At 40.3% G+C, this 22271-nt stretch overlaps 1 protein-coding gene across 3 annotated transcripts in view; it reads right to left on the bottom strand.

Annotated features, from left to right (window-relative positions):
• Rnf2 (ring finger protein 2) overlaps window positions 1-3276 on the bottom strand; it is a 45464-nt gene extending 42188 nt beyond the window's left edge. The window contains exon 1 of one of the 3 annotated variants that reach the window (XM_004862790.3): window positions 2955-3276. Coding sequence is in view for 2 of the 3 variants with exons in the window: in XM_087194439.1 (XP_087050565.1) it covers window positions 2175-2827 (653 nt within the window). In the remaining variant the exon portion in view is untranslated. Of the gene's footprint in view, window positions 1-2174; window positions 2843-2954 lie in introns of those variants that run through there. The other 2 variants (XM_021242897.2, XM_087194439.1) reach the window with 2 other exon arrangements.
• Window positions 3277-22271: the final 18995 nt, after the last annotated feature.

Below are 22271 nucleotides of genomic sequence, written 5' to 3'. Positions count from 1 at the left end.
CCTTCAACACCTACAATTAGAGACATATCACCTAACTCCACCCTATGAACAAAGATAGTTTCTATTTAAATGTCAAGCGTCCCATACCATGGTCAGAATATCTATGTAGTAACAACCAACCTGTAATCCCCACACCAAGAAATGCTCAAAGATACATTAGGGAGAAAGTATAGTGACTAGAAGAGGAAGAGACAAAATACCTAGGTCTTTGGAAATGGACTGTATGTTACTGTACTTCTGTACTCCAAACCATACCTACTCAGTTAAATAAAAATTAACAGTCAATATAAATTACTATGATAGCTAAGATTACAGAGAAATGAAATCAAGAAATAAACAACTGGTATCTGATGACAGTATCTTCCATAGCATATGGAATAATCAACACTAAAATCAACTGTAGAACCCAGCAGGATTGCACAAGCCTATAATCCCAGTACTTTGGGAGGCGAAGGCAGAAGGATCACAAATCCAAGCCTAGTCTAGGCAATCTAGAAAGATCCTGTCTCCAAGGGGCTGGGGGGGGGGGGGGGCTGAGTGTGAAGGCCCTGGGTTCAGTTGCCAGTATCACACACACACACACAAACACACACACACACACAAATAAAAAGAATCAAGTTTAGGTTTGTATGTCTGCAGAGTGTATGTAATCTTATAAAAATCTGTTCTTTTTTAAAAACTGCAAAATGTACCTGGGCATGGTGGTGTGCACCTAGACCCCAGCACTAGGGAGATTGGGGCTGGAAGATACAGAGTTTGAAGCTGAGGCAGGAGGATGGGCTACACAGTGAGTTCCAGCCTGGACTCCATACTAAGACTCTTCTCAAAAAAGAAAACAAAAATTGCAAACTGGAATGACACATTTTAGTTTCTCCAGAACTCCATAAATAAATCATTTTGAAACTATGAAGTGCTTTAAGTCACACTAGAAACACTGCCATAATTTTAATAAAGTGCATTTTAATGTTAACTCGTTTCTCTTCCTGGAAGGAATTATGCTTCCCTGCTAACGTATAGAAATTAAACTGTCACTGAAACATCTGGTTATATATTATTCATTAAGCATATATTACCTTTATTCCAAAGACAGCATAACATAAACACAAATCATGAGTAAATCAGATTAAAGAGACTTGACACCACAAATTGAAGATCAGGAATAGACAAATGAAATTCCAACACATATGCTGACCAGCTCTATATTTCTGTCCTCTCAAACCTGGAAGGTACGTGTCTGAGTGCCCCCACACAAGCAGATAAAAACTCAAAATTCCCGATATTTTATTGTCTGCATTGTCTACAATTATGTTAGTGATTCTAATTTGAAAGTTTTCTGTGCAACACATCTGATGATTAGATTATTTTTCAAATATTCAAATGAACTAGCCTGACTTAGGCAACTTTCCTTCATAAATCCTCCATTTTACTCTTCATCTATAATCAATCTCAAATATAGATTCTATAAGGGTACCTAAGGGAAATAACTAAAATCTTTAGAAAAAAAGGGTGGGGCCACATTTGCTGTGCTACTCCTGGAAAATGAAGTCTCATATAACTATCCACTATTTTACTAAAAAGTGGATTAAATGCACAATCAAGATTTTAAGATACCTGTTGATTGTGACAAGTAGAAATTTCAAAGGAAAAATATTCAAAAGTCGTACCGCTGCCATTTAAATTCTTTATAAATCAAAGGATCAAATTTCACCTTAAGAATCAAGATCTAACAGCAATCTAAATTATTGAAACATTTAACTATTACATCTAATTCAAAGCAGACCATTTACCAATTACGTTAAGTATTCTAATTGATCATTTTGGAAATGCCAAAAATACAGTGTGTAGTGCAAATCATATAGTCGTTTTAAATAAAATGCTAAGTTTAAAACACTAAAACTTGTCTCAATTTAATTTTCAAAAGAAAAAAACAGCATTATTACTAAAACACTGAATGTGTATCTATCCTTTTCAGACCAAACAAATTTCTACACACATCTCAAAAAAACCTGACATTTCCAAACCATTTTACAACGCCAAAGCACATATTCTCTGAAAGTTTTAAAAGCATGCCAAAAGATACCCAAAGGGTCGTCAAGGAAATGCATCTTAAATTGGTCACTGGTGAGCAAATAATCGGAATAAACCTCAAAGTTTGAAAGACTAATTTTACTAACAGCATCTCTGGGAGCAGGAAGACGACTTCTGTAGCAGGAAAACGATCCTGGGCTACTGGACGACACTGTACCAAAGGTCTCAGTACGTAAACTAAAGGGTTCAAAAGGCGAAGCTTCCAGCAGAAAAAAACCCAGACACCCCCTCCCCCCACGGGTCCTTCAGGATAAGCTCGAGGCTCTAGAAAGCAGCAACAGATACTCCGGGGCAGGGGGCGGCACTCCGAGAATGTGAGAACCAGGCGGGCCGTCCCTGCAGCCCGCAAGAAGCCGCGATTCGGAGCAGCTCCACCACACGGTTCCCGACTCCAGTCCCGCGGGGGAAGAGGCACCACCGCGCCAAGTGCCCCTGCCCCACCCCCACGGCGCGGACGCCCAGCCCGCCGTGCGGGGCAGCGGGGGTAGGGGCGCATTCCACTTCGCCCGCCTCCGGAGTGGGGCGGCAGAGGGGCGGCAGAGGGGCGGCAGAGGGGCGGCAGAGGGCCGGCCCCCACCCGGGAGAGGGCGGGCGGCGGAGGAACGGATCTCGACGCCCGCCGACCGCGTCCCCCGCCACTGGCTCGTCCCCTCCCGACGACCCTCGAAAAATCGGGAACAATGAGAGGCCGCCTCCCCGCCATCCCCGCCCCGAGCGCGGCTGGGGGCGGCGGCGCCATTTCCCCTCACACCCCCGCGGACAACACACCCCCGGCCGCGGGGCCTGTCAGGTGCCCGAGCTAACCTGGCGGACGCGCGTCTCGGCCGCCGCTCCCGCGCCCTTCGCCTCCCCTCCGCCCTACTCACCGGCTCCTGTCCCAGCCCGGGACTGCGCTGGCCGCGGCCCGAGCGAGACTCTGAAATCAGCCGCCGCGGCCCCCGGCGCCGCCGCACAATATGGCGAGCCTCGGCTTCCGCAATGGAGCTCGGGAAATACAACAGGGGCCGCTCAATATTCATGAGAGACTGAGGGGAAGCCGGCTCGGCCGGCGCTGCGGGGAGGGCGGGAAGGAGTGAGCGAGGAGGCGGAGGCGCGGGACGGGGACGTGCACGGCGCGGGGAGGCCCGCGGCGCGAAGGGAGGGGGCGCCGCCGCGTGCTGGCCTGGCGAGGCCCGCGCCGCCCCGCCCCGCGCGCCCGGCCCTGCCCCCCGGCCCCCGGCGACGCCTGGAGAACAGCGGCGCCCCCTCTCTCGGGGCGTTTTAGCTCCTTGAGACCTTCTGTCCTAGCCCAGGCTCCCTGCTGGGGTGTGGGCTCAGACTTCTCTCCCAGGACTTCGTCCTCGTACACCTGTCCCCGCCAGTAGCAATCCAGTTAGGCTTCCCTCTCCAGAACTTCACCTGAACTTGAGTGCCCTGGTAGCCCCGTCTAACACACACTTCATCCTCAGAGTAAACTGCAAGATCTAATTATTCCAAAGAAAGTGACCTTCAACTCTAGAAGTGTATTATTGGACCTCTGTAGCATTCTGATTGTTCTCACTGTTTACCTGCTGCTATTTCTACTTCATTGGCCTTTTCCACGGCTGTACTGTCTTTTGAACTTGAAGATACAAGAATAGATTAAATAGATGCAATCATTACCGAAAACACAACCAATTACCCTACAAATTATTCAGTGCTTAGTGCGTGCAAGTTGTGAGCTAATAAAGTGATAAATGAGAGTTCCCTAACTTTAAGATGTACCGTTGGAGGGACGCCATGCACTATTGAAAAGATAACCAACAATGCCAAATGACGAATGTGAAGGCACTTATGACCATAAAAACAGATTGTGCTAGGAATTGGACAAACGGATTAATAGCCTCCAATAACTGTGGCTTCCGTAGATTGCATAACTTCTCTGGACTTTTATTTTCTTCATTTCCAATATTTGAATGATTCTATGGTCCTTTCCAGCTCTTGAACTCTCTAAAACTCTCTAAGCAATTCCAAATAAATGATAGGAATTTACATAGGAATTCGGAAAAGGAAAATATCAGCTACAGCTGTTGTGCTCAGAGCTGATTTCCCGAGGAGCTAGGATTTGAGTTGGTCTTTGACAGAGCCTGGGATAGGTGGAAAGAGGACAGGTATTAAAATATTAAAGACAACACTGTGTGTATGCTACCTAACGTTCATCAAAGTAAACAAGAGTAAAAAAATAAATAAAAATTTAAAAAACCAAAACAAAATAAACAAGAGTAAAGCATTCTTTGTTAGTGGCTTGAAAACTTTTGCCTATGTATAGCTTTAAATAAGAAATGACAATTCAGATAAATCCTTCCAGGTTAAGCCTTTCCTCAGACACAGAGAAAAAAATCAAAATAATCATGAATGCTCTGCTTCTCTGTTATGAGTCCACTTTCTAGAGACAGTGTGGTTGCAGAAGCATCTCCTTTCTATTCATGGTGATTTGATTGTATGTGTAGTTCAATTAAAGGAAGACTGGATTCTCATAATTTAGAAACTTTTGCTCTGGTTAAAATGCTTTGGAAAATTTTGATGTAGATGAGGCAATTCAGTTCATGTTTAGGAAGGTGATCATATGTAGAAAGCACAGTAACTTGACAGATAAAAGTTAAATGTAGTACATTATAAAGATTTTACAGGAGAGTTAGTGGAAATATATAAAACTTATGGGATATCTGGATTAAATGTGATTAAAAAGCTGGACCTCAGGCTAACATCCTTAATAGGAAAGACATCACTGACAAATTAATGGAATGTCTTTTATCTATTTTATTTCTTACTAAAAATCTTGGCACCAGGAGCACTGTGGATCTTCCCTCACTATATTGATCAGAAAAGTTTATGTTATGATATACACTAACAAATACCTCCAAAATCTGCATGTTTTAACACAACAAAAGTTTACTGCTTACTCAGGCCTCTTGCTTTGTGTGTTCCAGTCTCTCCAGGAAGCAGATTGACCAGAAGTTCCACCAGCTTGTAGCTGCATTACCTAGAACACAGCAGCTTCCCCTGTGACAGAGGAAGAAACCAAAGACCCCCATGAACTTTTCACAGCCTTAACTTGAAGGGGAAGTCGATCATTGATCACATTTCATTGCCTAAAACTACTTCCTCAGCCCCTGTTATCAGTAAGTGCTTACTAGAGAAACAGATTTAAGGCAAGATATACAAATATATAAGAAAAATTTACAAGATTGGCTTATAGTGGCCACCCACAGAGTCAGGTGTGGAAGAGTGCAAAAGGTCTGTCTGTGCTGGGACTCCAAAGGATCCAACTGAAGGCCTGGAGCCCACTGTAGTGTTCTGTGTGCTCCTGTGTCAGGAAGCCAAAGGGTTTGCGTTGGAAGGCTGAAGGGTCTGTGCTGAAGATGATGACCAAAGTGAAGGCAAAGATTAAGAGATCCTCCAAAGGAACAGAAGCAGTCCTTCCTTCATTTCCCTTTTATACCATTCTGACAACAATCCTCCCTAGGGTGGATCTTCCACAACCAGAACTATGCTGAGCCAATTTAGTTTTGCATTTCATACTCAAATTGATACAGTTAACTATCACAGCACTACACATCTGTAAGGATACCAAATCCTTGAACTCAGTTCAGGAAGAGAAATGGGGCTACTCATGAGTGATACTAATGTCAACCATCCTGACCCTGCCAGTTGGTTCGGAGATGCTATGAAAAACACTCCAGGAAATTTTATTCTATAAAATTCTATTCTTGAGTGTCTTCAAGAAAATTATGCTTTTAAAAATAAATTTTGTGTACTTGTGGGGTTGACTGCATATAGAATGGACTTGCCAATTTCTTCCCCTTTCTTTTAATTGTACAATATGCAGTCCCTACTTATTATGGTTGTTATGGCTTGTGTCTAGATGTCCCCCCAAAGCCTCCGGTGGTCATAGGTAGGGCTTTTCAGAGGTGGCTGGATCTAGAGTATGTCATGCTGGGATTAAGATATGATTACTAAATTAGTGGATTGATTGGCTTGGCATAGATCTGGGTGTGGATAATGGGAAGGCCCACCCTGGGAGGAAGTGCTGCCCTAAGGGCACGTAGACTGGGTAGAATACAAGGGACAAAAAGAGGGCTGCTGTTGTCAGTCGATGCTTGCTACCTTGCTGCCATCTGCTGCCATGAACTGTTTCTCCTCTGCCATGCCATCCTGCTTTGGAGCCAGCCAGCTATGAACTGAAACCTCTACAAACTGTGAGCTACAATAAACCATTCCTCCTTTGACTTTGAGCATCAGATAACAATAAAAACCAAGACAGTGGTTGACTTGTAATTTTTCAACTTTATGATAGTATTCTATTTTTCACTTTCAGTACAGTATCCAATACATTCTATGAGCTATTCAGTGCTTTATTATGAAATAGGCTTTGTGTTAGATAATTTTGTAGACTACTGTAATTTTGTAGCCAACAGTAGGCTAATGTAAATGCTCTGAGGATGTTTAAGGGAGGCTAGTTTAATCTATAATATTCAGGAGGTTAAGTACATTAAATGCATTTTCAATGCATGATATTTTCAATTACTATGCATTCATTATAACATAACTTGCTCATAAGTCAAGAAGCATCTGTACATATTAATCAGTATAAACTACACAGTCAATGTATCAGTAGTGATTTGACATAAATTACAAATTTTGCTAGTGTTTTGACTTGACACAAAGAATGCCATCCTGAAAAACATCTAGTAACACTCTGCCTGCATGTTAAATGTACTAATTGAAAGTGATGCTCATATTTTAAGTAGAAGAATATTAAATTAGCAGTATATAATACAAGTATTATAGTATAGGTGGATGACTACATGAACTCTAGGAAAAAAGGAGATTCTTTTTTCTCTCAAGACTTTAAAGTAGTGTCAGGTTACACAACGAGCTGGATGAGCATCTCTAAGTAATTACAACAAAATCCCTTCTTTACTGGCTTTCTGCTATTGTAGGAACCAGTCTATAGGCTCAGACCTGACCAAGGGGTGACGAGCATGAAAAAGAGACAAAGAAACAGGTTAAAATGGGGGGGGGGGGGCAAGGGGACTCATGTCTCCCTCCGACATAGAGCCCCAAATAACTGGCGCACCTTGACTTTATTCACTCAGACACAGGCACAAGCAATTAGAGTTCCACAGGATCCATCTGTCTCCCACCCTCCATGGTACTTTTCTGAGTAAACACCTTAACCTCAGGTGTTGTCTCCGGGCAGCTGTTAGCACACTTGTGTGTCCTCTTCTCAGTGCTCACTGAAGAAGCCATTTAGGTCTTGTTCTTCCCACCTAATCTCCCACATGCTATGGTCATGCTACAAACTTAGAGATACTGTTTCAGCTTAGCCAAATTGTATTACGCATCTAGTATGTGTCAAGCACTTTGTTAAGTGCTTTGAATAAAAATATCAATATCAGTTCCTTCCATGCCTGCCTCGAAAGCTCATGGTCCTAAGTTCAATCCTTGGTACTGGGGAAAAAAAATAATATCAATATCAGTTCCTTGAGAACAGAAATCTTGCTCACCAGAATATACCTAGAATCTAGCATAATGCTTGACTTAGTAGATGCTCAATAAATGTGTTTTAAGAGAATGAAAGGCCAGGATTTGATCCCAGTGTGTATATGAAATAGGATAGCACTCATCAGCTTGATTTGTCTCACATTTATCACTTAATAGCAGAAATTTCTATCATGATGACATTTAGTCCTTCCAGGGACTTTGTCTAGGGAGTGCGTCTTACATGGAAAGTCATTATTGCCTACTCTATATCTACCTCATGGATTCCTTTTCAGCCATGCTCCAAGTATCTAAAGTTATCTGCTCCTGTGAGATGAAGATTGTCACTTAACAGTCTGTTAATATTAAGCTGTGTATGTGTCACATTTGTAGAAGACGTTTAGATCCATTATTTCATTAAATCTTCAGAATAATCCTCCCAAGAATGATTCCTTCTTTACAGATGAAGAAACATGATTTCTGTGGCTCAATTATTCTCCCAAACATTGAGTAGGACATAGCAGAGATAAGGCTCAAATTTTTTTTTTTTCAAACTTTGCTCACTTGACTCCAAGGGCAGGATACTTTTCATAATACCACACCTCCCTTACCAACTTATGCTGCATGTTCAATGTCAGGATCTTCTTTCTTTCTAGGAAGTGGTCTGTGAGACAGATATCTCCAGAGCTTCTGCTCAATATTCTTATTTATTTGGATCCTCTGTGTATTTTTTTTTTAATTTTGTGTAGTTTATTTTTTATTTTTATTTTTTGGTACCTGGGGATCAAAACTCCAGACCTTGCGCTTGCAAGGCAGGCGGCGGCACCAGTGAGTTAATCCCCTACCCCTGTGTAGTTTATTTTTAAGAAGCTAAAGATGATGCTAAATATAATAGTCTATGAACTTGATCCTCTGGCAGCAGACAGGAGGTTTTGTTTTTGTTTTCTTAGAAAACTTGCTGTGAGCAAACAAAATTAAAAACAAAAGATAGGCTAGAAGACTGGAATAGCTTGAGATTTAACCACCATGTCTATATATACTATTGTCTAAATATATCCTTTACCAAAAAATCTTTATTTGCCACCTTTTAGATGCATTATGCTTCCTCTGAAAGAGCCAAGTTAAATAGAAACATTGTAGAAAGGCCTAAAGAGACCCATAATTCAAGGTGGCTTTAGGAAGCAGGCAATTCAAGATTTACAACCTCTTCAGCAGAAAAAACATAACTCTAGCCACAAGCTTTAGTGAAGTTTCTTTTGTATTTCAGCATAGTGCATTTGTCCGTGATGAATTCTTTGGTGCTGAATTTCCTTTTTATATTCCCAAGACAGCCAAAATAATTGATGCTACTCTTATTTGCTAACTATTCAACTTAAAGAAATTAAACAAGTTAAATGAGATGGGTTAGTTAGAAAGACTTTTGGGGAGAACTAATAAATATTGCTATTTCCCTCCCATGGAGATTTGGAATGGTATTTTATATGTCCCAGATGTGGCCACATTCTGCCTAACACCTGTTAGTGCATTTTATTAAAATAAAAAACTAGCATGTGTTTGGAAAGCCAAGAGAATGAATTAAAATTTTCATTCTCATGCAGCCCAATGAGCTGTTTCTTTATAGCTAATAATGGGTATGTAAGTGGGAGATATTATTGTTATATCTATTTCAAATATAAACTAAAGTGTTATTTAATGATCACTGGTTTTCAGTTTTCTAATATGAAGAAAGTCTATTCCATTCAAACAAACCTTTACAGGTTTCCTCCCTTTCCCCTTCAAAATGTTTATTACAGGAGATGAGATTTGTGCCTTGGCAGAGATCTAGAAACATCAAGAATCATCCTGGAAACTAACATTGAGCAGATAATTCAGATCCAAATTCAGAACCAAAGCAGAAATTGCTTTGTAAGAGCAGGCTGGAAGATCCCAGTGGGAAAGTACAGATGAAGAATCCAGAATATTTAAATCAAGTTACAGCTCACTCAAGCTGCCTGTAAAGACATTTTAATTTTTCCCCACTTAAGAAAAGTGTGCTGCTAAAAATTTTTTTCATTAGTGGGGTAAGAGAGTAAAGGGTAAAGATATCTCTTATCTAACTAACACTGTTCATAGAAATGTTTTTAGGAAATAATTTAAAAGAACTGCTGAATTCCACCGAGAGATGAAAATTTGGTTTTATTTTGGAATATATCAAACCATTTAAATATACATTGAATAGCATACTCAAGTAGATTATAATTTAGGTAACTCTGAAAAATAAATCTGATCAACTTAGAATACTAAGATGTTATTATGTATTACATCCCAAAAGGGATATTTTCTAAGGATTTTCAGTTTCTTTGTTGAATTTTTTTATCATTAAAAAAATAAACACATTTCATGGGTCATCTTATGAGGTCAGAATTGACTGTAACTCCTTAAGAATTATGAAGACTGAAAAGACAGAATTATGAAGACTGTCACATAAGGAGTAAGATGAGATTGAGGCAGTTGCAAATGAAGCCTCTTATGGTACTGTCTTTTTTTTTTTGGTATCAGGGATCAAACTCGGGTCCTTACGCTTGCGCAGCAGGCAGTGAAACCACTGAGCTAAATCCCCGGCCCCTTATTGCACTATCTTGTTAGATATATCAGTGGCTTAATCCACCTCGAGAACCTCTCCAGCACTCTTCCTCTAATCTGATTATAATTAGCTTTTATTCTAGAACAGTGTTAATGTTTGTAGTTAATGGATTTCTAATTCCATAACTTCTTGGCATGTGCACATCCTTAGCTACCAGTCTTCATTCTTAGACTTCATTGCTTTAGCTGCTCTAGTTTGACACTTTCCTAAGACCACTGTGGGCCTGTCCTCAATGCAGTTCTCTCTTATTCTACAGATCCAGTCCTTAGCTCATTCTCAACCCATTCATCCCCTGACTTGGCTTTTTAATTAAATTTGGCGTGTCTGCAGCTCCACCTGCATGAGACCCTGGGTTTGATCCCCAGCACCAAAACAAAAACAGAAGAAAAAGAGAAATGCAATGAATAAAACAAAACTTAAATATTGATGAGGTTAAAATACAGGCCTTAATACAACACTATGGACAATAGACTAAAGGGATCCCCTCCCAACATTAGGGAGTTCCAAACAAATTTGCTATGTTTACCTTGGCTTGAAGACATTTAAAAAGTCAGAAAGCAAAGATTACATAAGAAATCCGATCTGAAGTTGCCTGGAGCAATTCTCAGGCAGACCAATCAGGATAAGGTTGACAAAAGGATTCCTTGACTCAGTCCCCTGCTGTAGACCCAAAGCCTTCTGCATACTGGTAGGTAAAATGATCAGGGGATAGTGAAGAGAAATATCTGGGGCTCCTTGATATGAGAGCCTTACTCACCACTACAAGAGCCATTAGTAAAGCCCTGACATGGCTACACTTTCACTGAGAGAACAGAAACATGTAAGAATTGGTAAGATTATGAATATTGGAATATTTAAATGGACTTTATGTAAAGAATTTTTTTAACATAAATGTTATATGGGAATGAACACTTTCCTTATTTTGTTGTTGTTGCTGTTACTGTTTGTTTTTGAGACAGGGTCTTGCTATGTAATTCAGGCTGGCCTTGAACTCCCTATGTAGCCCAGGCTGGCCTCAAACTCACTGTGATCTTCCTCAGCCTCAGCCTCCTGAGTGCTGGAATTACAGGTGTGCAGTACCACGCTTAGCTCAAGGCCATGTTCCTATTCAATATTGTAAAAGAGAAGGCATGTCAATCTACCCTTCAACCAATACTAATTGGCTATGCTAACTAGGAACAGTGAGATTGCCTGACTCCTCATAGTGTACAATAGCAGCTGCAATGATGGTGTGGACTCATTGTTCAATAGCTCTATGTGGACTCTACACTGGGCTTATGGTAAAAGCGTGTGAGTGTCTCCTAGCAACAATTCCTGGGACTGTGGACTACAGAATTTTGACTTGGAGGGCACTTAGTACCTTACTTTCAGACATTAATCAAAGATATCCCTATGAATGAAGGACATAAAATAATCTTGATGGGTTGAATTGCATGCTTTTTTTCCTAGCAATGGCAGAAGAATTGAACTGTGGGGTGGGTGGGGAGTGAGGGGGAGCAACTGTTGTAGCACTTGCCTATAATTCCAGAACTCTAGGAGGCTGAGGGAGGAGGTTCACAAGTTTGAGCCCAGCCTGGGCAATTTAGCAACTTAGTGAGACCCTGTCTCAAAACTAAAAAGAAAAAGAGGGGTGACTGGAGAGGTGGTTCAGTGAGAGGGTCTCAGGCTCAATCCCAAGTACCACAGAACAAAACAAGCACAAAATTCTATGATTGGGTGTTCACTGATTTCTGGGCAGTGACCAATGGCCTTGCCATACACTGAGGCAGAGGGACAATAGAAATCTAGCCTATTAAAGTCATGCTAGATCTATGGGAATTTGAGGGGTACATTAAATCAGGACATGTTGATGTTCTTTGGAAGAACTACAAATTTGGAAGGTGATTGGAATTGTCAAGTAGATAGCCCCATGCTCATTTAAGGTGACCTCCTTGGTCAAGAAATGAGTGGCTATGGTATGGGGGCCACTGCAGCAATACAAAGGTGGGGTGAATCTAGACTTATTTGTCCTGCACCCTCTGAGGCACATAATGCCAATAAGAACTGTTCTGTTTGCAGGCAAAAGAGACAGATGACTGTGTGGCAGATTCCCCAGGAGGAAGTCCCTGAGCATAGCTGGCAAGTCAGACTAATACTGGTGGCCCTAAGGGACTACAAGTGGGGTTTTTTTCCTCCCAGTTATGGGGATTGAACTCAGAACCTTGCACTTGTGAGGCAGCGCCATTGAGCTAAATCCCCGGCCTTGTAAGTGGATTTTGACTGTAGACCCTGTTCATAGACTAGGCTTTGCTTACTCAGTAATAGATGTAAATGCTCAGAGTGCTATAGAAACACCAGAACAGAAGATATTACATGGATTTAGATGGCTGATCACCATTATCTCAGACAAAAGAACACACTGGGCAACCTATAATGTCCAACAATGGGCAGGGACATATCTCCATCTGGGTAACGTTGGATAGGAAAGTGGAATGGGCAACAGAAAGGTGGGTTGTATGAAATGAGGAGGAGGGTAAAGGCAGGCAGGGCTGCTTGATACATGTTCACAGATGTGTGCTCACAGTCAGCATGAGTGGAGCTAAAGGAAGGTCCCTACTAGATATTACTTTGTTTTCCTGGTAGATTTGGGGAAGCTGGAGTAGGGAAAGCTGCTAGTGTGACTATGACATTCTTGCCAAGAGAGAAGTACACTGGTCTGACAATTATAATTTTTTCTTTCTTCCCTGCATTACCTCAACTTATTTTCTCTTTTTCCTTACCTGATACAGTGGTCTCATACCAGGGCAGCAACTACAAGTGGTGGAAGTAGACATGATTCCTAAGAAACTATGTCAGAGTACTAAGGGCATGATACTTCATTCCATATAGCAATACTATATCTTTATTGCTTGGTGGAAATATAGCTACTTCTGCCTTCATGTCACCTTATTCTATCTGAATGAAAACAGACTGAGTTTGCACTTGGTATGCTAATATTGCTACCTGCGTCTAGACAAGCAGAGTGGCCGAACCTAATGTCCCTTCCAAAGGTGGAAAATTTGGGATACAAAGGAAGAGAAAGAAGAATAGTATTTGGGGCCGGGGATTTAGCTCAGTGGTTATGGTGCCTGCCTTGCAAGCGCAAGGTCTTGAGTTCGATCCCCAGTACCAAAAAAAAGAAAAGAATAGTAGCTGAGACTAAAGGAATGGATAAATAAGTATGAATTGAGAGAAATCAAATATTAAATTAACACCATTGTCTCTTAGCTCTCTTATATCAGATGTCTGAAAAAGCAAAGCTGTATGTTTGATGAGTCTACTGCTGCTTTTGGAATCTGACAAGATTGAGAACCTGCAAACCTGAATGACCTCACCCTGAGATACATATTTATACAATGTGATGGACTGGGCTACTTATTAATGATTGAATAAAATTCTGTTTATGTGGCAGTATCTTTCAAGTGTGTATCCTTTTATGTAAGGGAGCTGTGCTCAAAGACTGATGGCAGGATGGGAGGTCCTGTGGACTGTGACTTTGTGAAGTATGTATTTCGTCTTCCAAATCTGCTGCTTCCTCACATACAACTCCTAAAATTCTTGGGATCTTCAAAATAATAAATGTTCTTAAGAAGGTTAAATATTACATAGTTTTTCTTATATGAAAAACCCAAAGTCTAAATAACTTAAAGAGCAAAATGCAAGATAGATGATAGAAAACAGGGAGACTTTGTGGATATGGGAAGGGGATCTGAGGAGGGGGACATGATGAGATGGGAAAGTAAAAAGAATCAAGATGCAATATGTATATGTACTAATTTCTCATGCTGAATGTAATTATTATGTACCATGAATATACACTAATAAGTTTTTTAAAAATAAAATTATAAATGTCTTTTTATATGCTAATGAGTTAACTAATGGCTGGTAGCCCTTAGTAGCTTCAGGATGAGGGATGATTACCAGAAAATGAGGCAGAGCCAAGCACAGTGGCACCTATCTGTAGTCCTACATACTTGGGAATGCTGAGGCAGGAGGATCACTTGAGCCCAAAAGTTTGAGGCAAGCTTGGGAAATATAGTAAGATGTTCTTTCCTTAAAAAAAGATAGACTGAGGCAGGATTAAAGGGATGGGATTTCAGCCCCACCACCCAGCCTATTGGGAGGAGAGAGGAGCTGAAGTCTATGTCGGCCAATGATTCAATCAGTCATCCTTGTATAATGAAGCCTTGTAAAAACTCAAAAGACAAGGGTCAGGGATTTAGCTCAGTGGTTTCCCCCACTGCCTCACAAGTTCAAGGACCCAAGTTTGATCCCTGGTACCCCCAAAAAACCCAAAAAACTCAAAGACAGTACTGAAAGAGCTTCAGGACAGTTGAACACATGGAGGTTTCTGGAGGGTGTTTTGCTCATGGAAACTCTGAACCTTGCCTCTCCTCCTATACCTTGCTCTACATCTCCTATAATAATTGAGTGGACATAAGCAAAAGTATTCATATAAGTATGCAAAGAAATACATACATGGATGTAAATTTCTGTATTGTTTATGTTTGTATAAATATAAAATAGGCTGGGCATGGTGGCACATGCCTGTAATCCCAGCACTCAGGAGACTGAGGCAGGAGAATCACGGCAAGTTCGAGGTCAGCCTGGGCTACATGGTGAGTTCAAGGCTAGCTTCAACTACATAGTGAGACCCTGCCTCAAAGAAACCAAACCAAACCAAACCAAACTGAAAAAATAACACATTTTCTGTCTAAATAAATTTTGGTATATCCATTCAACACTACATCATATTATTAAGTTTTGTTTTGTGTTCTGAAACATCATATAGCACTCAAAAAGTGTGGCATAGAGCTCGAAAAATATTTTTTTAAACAGTAAAGTTGCTCAGCAATGTGTACCATATATTTCCACTTTTGTAATTATTAACTGAAGGATTGTGATAAAACAGCTGTTCTACTAGACGTGATGGCACAGCCCTGTAATCCCACCACGCGAGAGGCTGAGGCAGAGGCAGAGGGTAACCGTGAGTTGGATGCCAACCTGGGCTACACAGTGAGTTCAAGGCCAGCCTGAACTACATAGCAAAACCCTGTCTTAAGCAAACAAACAAACAAACAAAACCCCCAGCTTTTCTAGATTAGTTATCATCAGCTAGAACAAATAGAAAAACTAGAGCTATAAATTCTTTGTTTTTAGAGATCTAGTTGTGCAGTAATTTTGAAAGTCAAGCACACAAATATCTTACAACTAGATTTTAATCTCTGTCCCTGAAGCATCCCTAACCTTAGTAAAAATATAGGCTAAACAGGGACCAACCAATGATTTTAGATCCTTCAAATTTCAACCTTTCTCAGAGTTATAGGATGCATGTAATTATCTTGGTATTTTTAAAAAAAATTCTTTTATTGGTACATTGCAGGTATGCAACACAATTACATTTCTCACTGGGAATTGTACCTTTACATAATGCATCTTGGTTCTTACTTTTTCCCCATTCCTAGCCCTCCCTTCACACCCTCCACCCTTCCCTATTTACAAAGACTTTATTTCCATTTTTTCCATTTCTCATCATTTTTCCTTTCCCTTCTTTCCTTTCTCCTGCCCCTCCCACTACCCCTACCCCTTTGGATCTTTTCTTCCTATTTTACATTATCGATTATTCATTCTAACCATTGGTACATTTTAGGTATACAATATAATGACATTCATCATTGGAAATTTGCACCTTTACATAGTCTCTCTTGGTTCTTATTTTTCACCATTGCCCAGCCTTCCCTTCAACCCCTCCATTCCTCCCTATTTACAAAGATTTTGTTCCTATTTTTCCATTTTCTCATATTAATCCCGTTCCCTTCTATCCTTTCCTCTAGCCCTCCCACTTCCTTCCCCTTTGCCCCTTTTCTTCCTATTTCACATTTCCTATTATACATGTAGTCCATCTTTACACTTTCAGTTTCTCACACCAGAGAAACTATTCGGTATTCATACATGTGTGTCCTATTTATTTCACTTAAGAGTATCGCCTCAAAGTGCATCCACTTAGCTATAAATGTCTCTAATTTCTCCTTTGTTATGGCTGAGTAGTACTCCATTTTATTTAAAAAAACACATTTTCTTTATCCAGTCTCCAGTTGATGGACATTTGGGCTGTGTCCAAGTTTTAGCTATCACAAACTGTGCTGCTATGAACATGGGCACACATATATCACTGTGGTATGATTCTTTTAATTCTTTGGAGAAGATCCCCAGCAGTGGAATATCAGGGTCAAATGGGACTTCCAGTCCTAGTTCTTTGAGGTATCTCCATACTGATTTCCACAGTGGTTGCACCAGTCTCCACTCCCACCAGCAGTGGAGCAGGGTTCCTCTTTCCCCACAGCCCCGCCAGCATTTGTTATTGGTTGATTTCATGATAGCAGCCATTCTTTCTGGAGTGAAGTGGAACCTCAGCATTGTTTTCATTTGCATCTCTCGAATGACCAGTGATGTTGAACATTTTTTCATGTATTTATTTGCTATTTCTACTTCTTTGTCTGAGAAATGTCTGTTCATTTCAGATGCCCATTTTTGGATTGGGTCTTTAAATTTGGGAGGTCTGATCTTTTTAAGTTCTTTATAGATTCAAGATAGTAGACCTTTGTCTGAGGAAGAGCAGGTGAAGATTTTTTCCCACATTGTGGGTTGTCTCTTCACACTGCTGGTGGTTTCTCTTGCTGTGCAGAAGCCTTTTAATAAGAAGAGATCCCACTTGTTGATTGTTTGTTATCTTGGGATTTTATCCTTCTACTAATTTATATCCCACATTGTCTAGAGGAAATGTCAGTGTTGTTTGTTAATTAGTCTCCCTAGCACTCCTTCAAGAAATTCCTATTGATTTAGCACATGATTACTGCTAAATCACCAACCACAAACTGTAGGTTGAGAATCTAATACTTTATTTGAATTTCTCAATTTACACACCTTTCTTCCAGGGAATTTTTATTTTGCACACTTTGAGGTAAAGTGTGCAAACTTGGTAAAAAAAACTTGGATAATATATTAGGCTGGGTTCAGGAGACTTGACCTTCCTCTAAACCTCGCTCAAATGGCCCAAGGAGGTTAGAACAGGAGCACTAGTCCATGGCCTTAATAGGGTTGCAGTTGTGTGGGGAATGAGGGACTGCAGCACTGGCAATAGATAGGTAAGGAGAAAGTCCAGGGAAGCAGGATTTTGTATGAGTTTAAAGAGTTTCCAAGCGCTCATCTGAAACTGAATCAGGGGATTTGAAGCCAAGAACATTAAGAGCAGCTATCCCTCCTCCTTCAAGGGAGAGGAGAGAAAGGGAGATGGAGAGTAAGGAGAAGTATATGGTTGATACGAGTGGAGACTGGCAAAGGGATACCTCCCATCCTGCGCTCTGAGGTCCTAAAAGTTACAAGTGAGCCAAATCTGTAGACACATGTATGACAGAATTATTGCATCAAAAGCAGAGAGGATCACTTAAGAAAGCTAGAGATGTAGATCTAAATAGCTCATCAAAACTGGAAAAAGCCCTCAAGACAGATGTGAGGCACTGAAGAGTGAGATGCAAAGAGTCAGGGACAAGAGAACTGGAGATAGGATAGTTTGCTTTGTCTTGGTTCTCCTAATATCACTGAGCCTCTGATCCACTACCACTCAGTCTGTATTTTCTCATCATCTTCCCAAACTAATTTAAGATTTACTTAGGAGCTTGCTTCTTTGTTTTCTTTCTTTCTTGGTTGCTTGATTTTTTTTGAAACAGAGCCCTGCTATGTAGTTCAGCCTAGTCTTGAACCCACTTTGTAGCCCAGGCTAGCTTTAAACTCATAACAATCCTCCTGCCTCAGTCCCCTTAGTGCTGGGATTACAGGCATGTGCCACCATGCCCAGCAGGACCTTTCTTAATTATGTAAATCTTAATTTATGCCCTCTCTTTGAGTGAGTCTATTCAGTTACATATGTTATGGCTTGTGTCTAGATGTCCCCCAAAGCCTCATGTGGTCATAGGTGATGTATTTCAGAGGTGGCTGGGCTGGATCTATGTTGTGTGATGCTGGATTTAAATTGTACAATGCTCGGATTAAGGGTATGTGATTACTAAATTAGGCCACTGATTGGTTTGGCATAGTTCTGGGTGTGTATACAGTTTTGGGCAGGCTGGATGTGGGTGCTACCCATCCTAAGGGCAAGTAGCCTGGTTAGAATATAAGGGACAGAAAGAGAGCTGATGCTGTCACTTGCTGCTTTGATGCCTCTGTCTGCCCTGCTTTGTCATGAACTGTTTCTCCTCTGTGATACCCCTCTGCCATGCCACCCTGCCTTGGAGCCAGCTGACTGTGAACTGAAACCTCTACAAGCTGTGAGCCAAAATAAATCCTTCCTCCTTTATCTTTTATTTTGTCTCAGCAACGAGAAAAGTAACTAAGACAACATAGCTCCAAGAACCACTCGTATATTGACAACTCTTGTAGGGAACAGGGAAAGGGGACGTTACTAGAACCTCTGCAGTGAGTCCTAGTCTCCTTCAAGCCACAGCAGCACAAGGTGAACTACAGGAAAGGTAGGAAAATGAGACTGAGAAGAAGCGGAGCTTTAGGCCTGATCAGTGCTGCTCTGGGCAGCAAAAACGAAAGCCCCCAGTTTACAGCACCTTTTATTCAGTACATCTGGAGAAACAGATGTAACAAATGACTTGCAGAGAGTTCAGTATATCCGAGTAAATAAGATGTAACAATCCAAGAACAATGAGGAGCTGAGTAGATGTTTGTTCCTCTCAGGATGTCTTCAACTGGTGTAATCTTGTCCTGGAGAATCACAGCATCACCCGATCATTGAGGTCTCAGTTGTGACCGGAGGCCAAAATGGAATTATGTCTCGGAATTCCATAGCTGGGCTGTAGGCAGGAGAACTAGGCTAACCAAATGATTTTTCCCTAAAATTATGTAGCATTGCTTCTGACAAACTCTGTTTTCCCCAAACTCATGAACCTCTTCTTAAGTTTCAGACTTACAGACCTCTCCAAAATTATGTCCAATTCCCTATTCATTCCTTCCTATAGATGTCTACAGACACCTCAAATATAAAATGCCTAAATTAGAGCTCCTTTTTGAAATGTAAGCAAAGAGCAGTGTATGATTTTTAACAGCCCTTTCATTTGTACCTATAATATCTATGTTGTTTTACTAGACCCTGGGGAGTTAAAATAAATTATTCTTTACAATTACTTAAAACCACAAAGTAACTCAAATGTAAAATAATGTTTTCAGTATATTTGCATGTGTTTCCAATTATACATTATTCTATTCTCAAAAATATACAAATAACCACACTCAATGATTCACAGAAATGTAAGACATGACCCCAATATCAAGTAAGGGACAGACCCATACCAAATGTGATGAGGCTGATAAGAGTAAAGGCAATAACTCTCCGTTGAAATCTATTATTAATTACACATGATGCAATACCATCTCTCACAGGGCTTTAGTCATGGTAATATCAGCTTTAATCCTGGAAATAAGAAGCATTATGAGTAAATAGCCAACGGCTTTGTAAACTCTGCATATGTCCCTGTGTTAGATTTCTGACACTATGACAAATACCTGAGATAATCCACTAATAAAGAGGAAATGCTTATTTTGGCTCACAGTTTCAGAGATATCATTTTGTGGTCACTTGGCTCTGTTGTTTTTGGGCGTGTGGAAGTACAGTACATCATGCTGAGAGTATGTAGTGGAAGTGGTTTGTTCACCCCCTTGCAAGAAGGAAGGGGAGAGAGAGACAGACAGAGACAGAGAGAGACAGACAGAGACAGTGAGAGAGAGAGAGAGAGAGAGAGAGAGGACACCAAAGTCCTGATATGCTCTCCAAAAGCACACACTCAATTACTCAACTTCCTTTTACTAGGTCCCAACTCTCGAAAGCTCCAGCACCTCCCAGTAGTGCCACAGGCTGGCAACAAAACATTTAGCATATGGCCTGTAGGGCTAGGAAGGACATTTAAGATCTAACTCATGATGTATGTGGTAGCAGAATCGGTAATTCCAGCCACTTTGGAGGCTGAGGCAGAGGATGGTAAATTCAAGGACAGCCTGAATAATTTAATGTGACTCTGTTATCAAAACAAAATTTAAAAAGGCAGGGATGTAGCTTAGTGGTAGAGTGCTTGCCTAGCATGTACAAGGCCCTGGGTTCAATCCATAGCACAAAAAAGAAAAAAAAAATAAAGAAAATGAAGATCCAAACCAGAACAGTCTAAATATAAGATTAAGTCTCACTTAATCTTCACTACAACACTGTAAGGAAATTATCATTATCATTTTGTGGATTAGAAAATATAGGCTTAAAGCATCTCAGTATTTACTTAAATTGCTTCACAACAGAGTAGGTAAATCAATATCCTTAATCACTATTTAAATTGTCTTCTCATAATTTATGGCTCTGCTTTAACTAATACAATGATGCTTTTTTGAATATAATATTTATGCTAAAGAGCCTGGGAGTGGTGGTGCCTGCCTGTAATCCCAACACTCAGGAGGCCGACACAGGAGGATTGAGAGTTCAAGGCTTGCCTAGGCTACAGGCCACCATCAAGTACATAGCAAGATCCTGTCTCGAAAAACAAAACAAAACACAAAACAATTATACTAAAAAGAATACATTTCTGAATAAGCAAAATAGTGAACAATCCTCATTATACTTCAGCAATAACATTCAATTACTAGACATAATTGGAAGAAAATGGTCTTCGCACAACAAGCCCAGCTCCATTAAGTGGTAGCATCAATTTTCCAAAACTCCTAAAGGCGGTCGAAGCTGGGTATGGTGGTGCAAGCCTATAATCCCATCACCCAGGAGGCTGAGATAAGAGGATTTCAAATTTGAGGGCTGCCTAGGCTACATAGTAAATTCAAGGCCAGCCTGGACTACTAGTGAGACCTTGTTTCAGAACAACAAAATAACCCAAACTGAAAGTAACAACAACAAAACAAAACAAAACAAAACCAACAAAAACACAAGATGACAGGATTGTAGCAGAGATTGACTCTTTCAAGTTTCCTGCTGAGGATTTGGAGATGTGAGCTCTGCATTTGAAAGTTCATTCTGTGTTTTGGGCCTGCTCTGAATTACTATAATATTGATAAGATGAAAGAATCATCAGACTTGCAGAGGCTAATAGGAGGTAAAGGCTGTAGGTATAGTCTTCCAAACTTATCTGTTATGCATTGATCTATCACATATGGAAGGAACTGAAAACAGATGTATTTCAATGGAGGAGACAATGGCAAGGGGGCTAGGGCCCAGGAATGTGGCCTCAACTTGGAAGTAGAGAACCAGAATTCATAGCTGGCTCAGGAGCTTCCTTTTACCCCAGTGATACTAAAGCAAATGTTTTGCAAACATCTTTTCAAATTAACGGGGACTCAGTTTCTTAATCTGGAAGTTGTTGAAACTTCTGGCTTTTAAAATGCAATTATTTCCATTTTCAGAAAGATTCAAGATTTTCTGAGTAATTTTTACTTAATGTAAAATAAAATATTATTGAAAATACAGCTCTGATATGTAAATATTGGCATTTCTGCATTCCCATTTGCTCGATTCTCATCTGGAATTTAGACATCACATTTTTATAGCTGGAATTCAATAACACATCTTTGTCTACCATCTGCTTTCTTTTAACTGAAGTTTTAAAAGTTAATTCTTTCAAGTCAAATTTAAATATTGAAAATAACCTCATTTTAATGATGTATATCAAAGGAAGTTTTTTCCACACTAGCCCCAAATGAGTTATGACTATATAGTTATGAATCTCTTTATTTTCAAAAACTTAAAAATTATTCATAGAAATAACATTTCTCATAATAGATGCATTAATTTTCGAATAATAATGGAAACAAAAATGTGCACTATGGAATAAACTTGCAGTCATTTCTCTCTTTCTAAGGGGAAATTATCTGGAAAATCATTGGTTAAGCAAAGATGCCTTTCTCAAAAGTGCTTGTGATTTATTTTTAGTTTGGTTTTACAGCATACATAAGACAAATGTTTAAAAAACAGTCAATTTAGATAGTGTCT

This window comes from Heterocephalus glaber, unplaced genomic scaffold (genome assembly GCF_053883595.1).
Source record: "Heterocephalus glaber isolate CG9 unplaced genomic scaffold, H.glaber_assembly_v1.0 deba00001600, whole genome shotgun sequence".
Lineage (NCBI taxonomy): Eukaryota > Metazoa > Chordata > Mammalia > Rodentia > Bathyergidae > Heterocephalus > Heterocephalus glaber.
This window is presented reverse-complemented; position numbering and strand designations above follow the sequence as displayed.